General features: G+C 37.2%; 1 protein-coding gene across 1 annotated transcript; it reads left to right on the top strand.

The window, feature by feature from the left end:
- Positions 1-714: 714 nt before the first annotated feature.
- LOC104464285 (probable phospholipid-transporting ATPase IH) lies at positions 715-8,520 on the top strand. The gene is made up of 2 exons (XM_010076950.1): positions 715-849; positions 8,017-8,520. The coding sequence occupies exons 1-2, from the start codon at positions 721-723 to the stop codon at positions 8,269-8,271; spliced, it is 384 nt and encodes a 127-aa protein (XP_010075252.1). The 5' UTR covers positions 715-720; the 3' UTR covers positions 8,272-8,520.
- Positions 8,521-8,932: the final 412 nt, after the last annotated feature.

Here is an 8,932-nt window from a genome sequence, read left to right as displayed (position 1 = left end):
GCCACTGGAGCAATCTTAGTAGTGTCAGTCAAAAGCAGTCCAAGAGTTGGTTCAAGGAGCTGAGGTTGTCCATCTGAGGAAAAATGTTAAAGAGTCGGTCATGCCTATGCTGTCCAGTGATGGCATTTTAATGACCCTGCAACTGTCATGTAGATACAGGGAGAGAGAAAAGAAGGCAGTGAAAGTGGAGGCAGATACAAATATGGTGAATAGGTAAAGGAGCATACCATGAAACCATCGGAGATACTTAGGGGAGCTTGAGAAATATGGAGAAAGGTGTGGTCAACGAGCCTTACTCTGAGGATACATACAAACTAGTGTGGATTGGAAAAGAGGAAGGAAGTGATGGGTGACACTGAGAAGAAAAATAGAAGATATCTAGGGCAAAATAAGGAGTTGATGTAAGATCACAAACAGGATAAGACTGTAACTTTGTTTATCTTTGCAAGGGAGAGGCAGCATGGAAGACAGCATTGTATTTTCTGCAGCCTGGAAGACAAGAAGAAAGTTCTCTCTAGTCAGTAAAGGTTTAGATCTCCATTTGAGAAAGCTGGGATTTCTTCCCACAAACTGGGAAGCTGAACCTGAAATATTTCATCACTGTCATAATTTTTATATTTAACATTGCTAATCTTTCTTTTGTGTATTGAAGTATAATATCTATTTAATCTTTTTCCTACTAGGCCTTTTCTCAATTATCAGAGGATGTATTATGTGTTCATGCAAATGCTGTCTAGTGGTCCTGCGTGGCTGGGTATAATTCTGCTCATAACTGTCAGCCTTCTTCCGGATGTTCTCAAGAAGGTCTTATGTAGACAGTTGTGGCCTACAGCAACAGAAAGAATCCAGGTAAAAATATTTTTCATTCTGAAGTTAGTCTTTTGTATCACAAGTCTTTAATAATTAGACCTCTTTCAAGGTTAGAGACAAGATTAGAACAGAGGATCCCCACCTGTGGTGTCTGTCACTGGTTGCATACCAGCCCTTTCTGAGCAGTACAGTGAAAGATGCTGCCTGTTTATTTTACATGGTGGTATTTACCTGAACCCTGGGGAACCCCTGTGCATCCCTACCAGCAACCACGGGGAAATGAGCTGATGAACATGGTGGGAGACAGATGTATGGATGAACATGATTCCTGATTTGAGGAGATGAGGGTAAGGGGATGGGGATCTCTGTGAGGGTAGGTAGAAGGCACTTACATCAGTCTGGACAGCAGGTTGTTCCTGTTGTTGTGGACTATTCAGAGACACTGCCCACACCCCTCAGTTGAAGTAATTATCTTTCATACCAAGGTCATTCTACTGCATAAATGAAACTCTAATGTGGGTATTTTAGCATTTACTGCGCAAGCTGAGCATAATTATCTAAAAAGGAAAACCAGCTAGAATAAGCTAAGCTCAACATAAAATTGGTAGGAAGGGAACATGTGATTTTATTAAAATCCCCTTTAAAGTAGGAATTTGTGCAAGCAGTTGCAATGCTATACCAAGGGACTCTACAACTGCATGTGTGTTTATTATTGAATAAATCTAGAAATTATACACTTAAAATAAATATGATTAATATATAGTATGTTGGTAGGGAATACGTAGTAAATTCATGCCAACATTCATATTACATGATCTGTGCAATATAATACTTCCTTAGCAAATTATTTTATACTGATGCTGTGCCTGTTACAAAAACACCTCTATTAAAAACTTATTCATATTCTATTAATAATTATTTCCTCTTTTATATTTCAACTTACGTTTTTCCTGTTTTGATACATCATCTCTACATAAATGTGCCTTGCTGTGCTAATGGAAAGAGTATTTTAAAGTCTGTCATCTTTCTTCTGATAAACCCAAAAGGAGAAACTACTGTGTAAATAAAGACTTGCATTCCTGAGGCTGAAACGGAAGCTGGGCTCTGTGGGATGCATGGTACTATTATGGGGCCATCAAACCAGCACCAGTAAAAAATTTTACCTGTATTTTTGATCCCAACAAACTTTCATATATTATATATATTAGAAGGTGAAGGACAGTAGAGGTGTTGAACCTGAATCTTAATGTTATTGCCCCTGCCCTTCTCAGCCCATCAACTGCCACTGGTAGATTAAAATAATGAGTTACCAGCAACTGTGTGTGTACGAATTAGTTAGCATTTTGAGGTTTATTTTAGAAGATACTTTCCATTAAGAGGAAAGGAATACAGGAAGTTTACTTCCAAAGAAAGTAAAACTTCCCCTTTTGCAAAGGTTAAAAAAGAAAAAAATTCTCTCATATCTGTGAATTAAAACCCCTTGCCATTGTTTTGTATTCCTTGAATGTACAGTTGTGAATATGCCTCATTTCAGGAGGACAGGAAAGAATAAAGAATAGCAGAAAAGCATTCCCAGGCAGATCAGCATTTAGTGCTTTTCTGGTTTGATATCTTTAATAGATATCTCTTTTCCATATATGCTACTTGTGGAAGAAGTTGATCTCAGTATAGGTTCTGCATGCTTAATTTAAAAGTCTAAAGAGAGAGAATGAGGATGAGTTAATGCAAAGAAAAAAGCTAGCAAACAAAAGCCCCAAACAAAGGTATTACAGCATTTCTTACAGACATTGTATATTAGTGCTGGAGAATGAATCAATTATAAGGCAGACTTTAGGTTTAACACTGGCAATATTAATTTTAAAATATTTAGTAGAAAATCTTTGACTTTTAACCAGATATATCCCTTGTGTTTCTTCTTCCCTTTCTTTGTTTCTTGCTGTCTTCCACTTTGTCTAAATAACTGCTACCTTGTTTTAAACATAAACGATGTGCACGGTTACTTCCTACAATCTTCTGGGGAAATCAGACTAAACATCAGTGCCTTTCTGTTGAGCAGTCCACCATCTTTATGCTTTCTCAGACTTCGAGCAGTCTAAGTTTCTAAAGGAACAAAAGGTGACTTTTTTCTGCCTTTCTGCATGCTTGGCCATTTCATTCAAAGGACAGTAAAAAGTTTTTCATCAGAAGTTCTTTACCATACTTGTTATCTCCATTTCTGATTCATGTCAACTATATTTTGAAGATTACTTTTTAGTATAGTTTTTTCCTTCTTGTGTTTGTTTACCTCAAAGATTCTATGAATCATTCTCACAGTCTTTCACTGTCACTATCATTTTAATCACCATTGTTACTGAATTTTCCATAATGTTTCTGTCTCAAGAATCTAGGATTCTTAGATCCCCATTTTAATCATTGGTCTATCTGTAGGTGAATGCATGTCATGATTGCATTGTACCTGAGTAAATAGAATAGTTGCCACACAAAGAAATGATAATTCTGATTATGCTGATGTTACTAGTGTCATACAGAAAATGTGATACTGGAAGCCATTTAAGCAATCTTTGGAATATATTAATACATCAGCTCTGCTGTGATAGAAGAAAATGCAACTTTTTTATTAATAAGTTATTTACAGCATGTATTTTGAAGCTCTGCTTTCCTTATATTCCATTTTATGAAATTCTGTGTTCTTTCTAGAAAGAAAACAGGTCAAGATCCAGAAGTATAACATTTAATATAATACGAAAGTAGAAGAAATGCTAGTAATGCTTGGCTTCCCCGCAGTCTGCAAGAAAACTATTTTTGACTTAATACTAGGAGACTGTTGCTTTCCATTGCAGATTTTATATCTTTATTTCTTAACCGGTTAAAATAGAAAATACCTTTCCTCCTTTTTTTCCCCCTTCAAAAATGTATAGACTGTAATTGCATGTCACAGGGAAAATACACAAAGTTTTTTTCCACTATTGAAAATTCTGGGTAAGATTGGGTTTTAAGTACATTAGGATTGGTTTGAACTGAGCTTTTAAAAAATTATTTTTAAACTTTCTGCATTCCTATAAGCTATATTGCTTTCTTGGTAATAAAAGGGCTTATGAAACAGTTGAAGAGATTAACATAGGACTAGCAGTCACCTCCCAGGTTACTAAATTCGTTCTCCTCTGGCAATAATATCGCATAAAGGCTTTGAAGCAATTCTTATGCTTTTAGATTTTTCAGTTATTTAAAAGTCACTCCAGTGTGTGCTGGGTGATTGTCTACTATCATTATTATTCAGAGGTTTTTAAACATTCCATATATAATTCTAAGATTTTTTGATAGGTTTTCAGTGAGATATATATATATGTACACACACAGAGAGACATATATATATGTGGATACACACATACATATATGTACATGCAAGTATATATATATATCTGCATGTATATTTATATATATATCTATGTATGAACTGTTGTCTTTCTGCAAAATTCTGCAAAAGCTTTGGAGGAATCTGTTGCCTTTTGGTAATTTCGGTCAAAATCTGCTCATTTCTTGTACATGTGGTCCCAGTGACTCTTTGGCTCAATGAAACAAGATGAATTTTGTGCTTTAACTGGAAATTGTTTCGGCCTTTACTTTTAAAAAGGAATAGGATATTTTTTTAATGTATCCAGTTTACATTAATTGATTATATTTCCTTTATTATTCTTTCATTAATAGCAGAAGCTCGGCAGCTCTGTTATGGAAAATATAAATTCACTTTATATTATCCTCTTAATTTTTATAGTTGTCACTTTGATTGACAATGTTTCATCAATCACAAATATTTTCTAGTTGAAATGTCAGGTTTTTTTATTCTGGGCTGTAAATAACTTCTGTGCTTTCATCCCTTTCTAAGAAATATTTTTCTTGTTCTCTTCTCTTCTGACTGATGGTTTTTTACTTCACTTTCACTTCAGTCACAAGATCGGCCCATCAGCCTCGTTATGAGATCTCTACTCTTTGCTGCGCTTGGGGAAACCAAAGTGGTACTTTTGCCTGGGGAAGCCTCTCTGGGGATTCATCACTCTTCTGTTCCTCAATGGGCTTAGCTGCTGTTGAACAACTGCACAGTGCTCTTAGAAAACTGGTCACCGGCAAACTTGCCTCTGTCATGTGTTGGGCTCCTCTTCTATGGAAAACAAAGAAATGGATCTTGCTGTTGCAATATTGGAATCCCATGGAAGAAGTTACCTTGGTAACTGCCCTGCCCTCTCTCCCCGTGGTGTAATGACTGAGCTGTAAGTCAGCCTTCATTGGCACTGGCCCCATCACCTCCGTGTGTAGCACTCCCTTCAGTGTTCCACTTGTTCTGGGGAGTAGCGAAGCGGGACGTTCGCTCCTTAACTTGGAATCGATGTGGCCTGGTCATATCATGGGGACCTCACCCATTCAGTACAGGTTATTGTCAGAGGGGTAGGACACACAGCCCACAGTACTTAGTAGTGGTACAGTTAAGTGCTCTTGAGTAATTAAGTATTTTTAATAGAGTTTGAAATGGAATGAAAAACATCCTCAGAGTGGCTCAAAGGATTACGCTCAGGATCAAGAAATAGAAACCATGTTTTACACTGGATAACCTTTCCTTTTTCAGTCTGTCAGAAAATGGGTCACTTTTACAGGACTTTGCTATAATAGTTAACGTTTGTACCAAGTGGTACAAATCATTCACATTTCCCTCTTGTATTCAGCAAGAGTCTCACTGTTTTTCCTCATCCTTGCAGAAGAGTATGAGACATAAAACAGCCCTAAATGCACTGCCGAACAGCGATGGGCCACTTCTTGAAGGAAATCTTTCAGCTTCCAAGCCATAATTAGATCAAAGCTAGGTAACAGTACTGTACGTGTTGCCAATTTGGATTAATTTCTATTGGTAAACTGTGCTATTTACAAATCAACTGTTTCCTCCAGAGTTTTTGATGTACTTTATCAATATTGATACAAAATAATTGTTTTACTTGGAGAGCCTATTTTTTGCAAGAATGTTCCAGCCACAGGTAAGATCTTTTTGTCTCAGACACTCATGTAAGGCAAAAAAATTGTATCAATATACCCATATTAAAGTCCTATAAATACATTGTGTTATGTATAGGTGCAGTGTGACATTTCTTCTGTAAGAACTGCAGTCAGTGTTGCAGAGTGTACTCGCATTACACCATGGTATAGAATACATAAAGTCAGAAGTAATTCTCACACATTAGCAGTTTATCCATCATCTCTCGTGCTCTTGAATACATATATAGACCAAATGCAGACAGTGAAACAGGAAGATAACCATACAAAAGGAAGTGAGTTACTTGTGGATAGGGCCTTGGGTCAGGAGACTGGGGCTGTGCATCTGACAGTATCTACCATAGTAATGTGTTCTGTATAGGCCAGTGCAGTGCTGCATTGCTGCCTCAGGAAGTGTGGTAGCCTTGCCAAACACCTGAGACAGCAGAATGAGTGGTGAGCTCCTAAATGCTCCAAACATTAGGGCAGCAGAGCGAAGTTCTCTGCTTTACATAATCTCCTTGCCACGCCACTGATTACATGAACAAGTATAAGTGAAAAGGTACACTTTTTACTCAAATACATTCCTTTCTGGATGCCGTATCTGCTCCAGTCCCTTCATGCTCTCCTGACCCAAAAAGCAATACAAGGAGCTAAGTGAAGGTGCAAAGTGAAGATTTGATTTACTTTTAATGACTGCTAGACAAGTAGCAGTAGAAAACCCCAGCTTTCTTGAGTAGCTTCAGGCATGGCAGATTGAAAGTGCTTGCCTTGGAGCTATGTGTAGAAAAAATCATGATTTAATTTTAGAAATATGTATGGTAAATAAAATGCTCTACTTTCTAGCAGGAAGAATAGGAAAAAGTTACCATACAGTGTATGACTACTCCCTCCAACATTTCAGAAACAAAGTCTGCTAATCTGTTACCTGGGTATCTAATTTTTTCTGTATTAATCTTGGTATTTGGTCTATATATGTGTTTAAAAGAACCCAAGTCTCATTGTTAGTTTGCTGACTTTTCCAAGAGTAACTGTTGTAAGAGAGCTTTCTGATTGCTCTTGGTTATACAAGAGTAGTCTTTCAAGCTTGTGATTGACATTAAAAGTGTAATATTAAATCTCAGCCAAAGTTCTATAAACTACATCGTTAATATTTATTTTGTGACTTTGTCTCTTTTGCTACTGTGTTGCTGTTAACAGGGAAGGAGGAAGAGGATAATTAAGAACAGAGGATTAACGGGCTTATATAGCATTCATGGAGAGAGTGATAACATTGATTTGAATCATGCTTATAATGCATTTATATAGAATCATAGAATGGCTAGGGTTGGAAAGGATGTTATCTTAAATACCATCACGTAACCTCCATACCTCTACACCTGGAAATCGTATGTGTGTTTAGTGAGAAGAATTAGATGAACTCGTTGGGGAAAGTGCTGTGCTAATTTTCTTTCAGTTTGTGCACATGTTCCAGGGTGTTGTCCTGCAGCCATGGTGTTACTGTAGCCCTGAGTATTTCCTGAGTGGAAATGCTGATTCTGCCAGAGTGTGCAGTGATGATGTGGTACAGATAAATTTTAATGGACAATTAGACCAACATGGTATTGTGATGTATACTGTAAATTGCTTGTATAGATGCTACATGTAACCTAAGCAAGCCCAAAATAAGATACTGCTTAGAAGTACAAAGCAAGTGCATTAACCCTCTGGAACTTTGATCTATTAGCATGAACCAGCTAAAGAATTCCCTCTCTTTGGAAGCACAGGATGGAGTACTTCAATCTGTTGTGTCTTAAAATTCTGTATAAGAAATCCTGACTAAAAAAGTTCAGAGAAAAAAAGGTATACCAGGAGAATGAAATATAAACCTGATTTAAAACAATTCAACTTGAAAGCAGTCCTCTGTGTACTCACCTCTTTTCTAAAGAGCCCCTTATCAGGTTTAGACATTATATGTAAAATTATGCCTGGTTCTGTAGATCTTAATATGAAACTAATCATGTTGAAAGTGGTTGATTGCTCAGTAACATGAGGGTTTGTACCTTTATATGAGACAAATAACCAGAGTGGTAATCTAGTGAAAGGCATTACTATGCCAAGGGCACAATGGCCCTATGAAAGAACACAACTGTAGACTTTTAGCACCAAAATAATCTATTTACTATGTATTTGTTCTTTTTCCTTTAACAGAATGCATCGAGGCACTGTCGGGAGCACATCTCAGAATTCACACCTCTTGCCTGTCTGAAAAGCCCAAGATACAGGAGCAGTGACTGCAGCAATTCTCCAAGAAGGTCTAATTCTCGTTCTAAAAAAATGATGTTTACGCACTGGAGAGGCATTGATTATTCAGTACTTCCATCTGTCTTTGGCTATTCAAATAAGCATTGCCGTTCCAGTGCAGGCTACCGCTACAGTGGGTCAGGTTTGGAAACGTCTGTATGACAGAACACCAAGTCAAGCCTTTAAAAACTGTATTTTGTTTATTTCTTTTTTTCAGGAAACAAACATGTCACAGAAGTATGTTAAACTATACGTGGCTTTTGCTGTCTGAGGTAATGTTCAGACAAACAGGATCAAGAGCTAGAAGTATAAACCCTTCCAGGCCAATAGGCCTCTTTTTATGTTTTGAACTACTGGAGCAATGAACAATCTGCACAGTCTGGTACTGTGAGACTGGTAGCACTAAAAATTGTCTTCATCCTGTGTCAAGACTTAGGTGCATTTATCTTTAGTCATTTTCTTTGTTACTTTTAAATGTATAGGTTCAGTCAGTGACTTACATTATGAGATCAACAGTTTTAGTTTTCAGCCAGAAGCAATGACCTCAGTTATCTCCAGTGAAAGTCTCCTGACGCATAATTAACAAGTGCTGTTTCTGATTTTCCTCTGTCCTTTTTCTTTCTTTGCTCCTTCTGTAGAACAAACTGGTGTTTCCTCTGTGCAAATCTGCTTTCAAGAAACACTCCCTAATGTTCACTTCCTTGTAAGTGGCCAAATCAGGGCTATTGTTTTCAGTTAGCTTCCCCCCCCGTAGAAAGATAGGCAAAACAATCCTTGTGTAGAGTACGTACATGCTATATGAAGTCAAGTTGGCTGTTAAATA

Source organism: Pterocles gutturalis, unplaced genomic scaffold (assembly GCF_000699245.1).
Source record: "Pterocles gutturalis isolate BGI_N339 unplaced genomic scaffold, ASM69924v1 Scaffold51266, whole genome shotgun sequence".
Taxonomy (NCBI): Eukaryota; Metazoa; Chordata; class Aves; order Pterocliformes; family Pteroclidae; genus Pterocles; species Pterocles gutturalis.
Note: the sequence above shows the minus strand (reverse complement) of the source record. Positions and strands in the feature narration are given on the sequence as shown.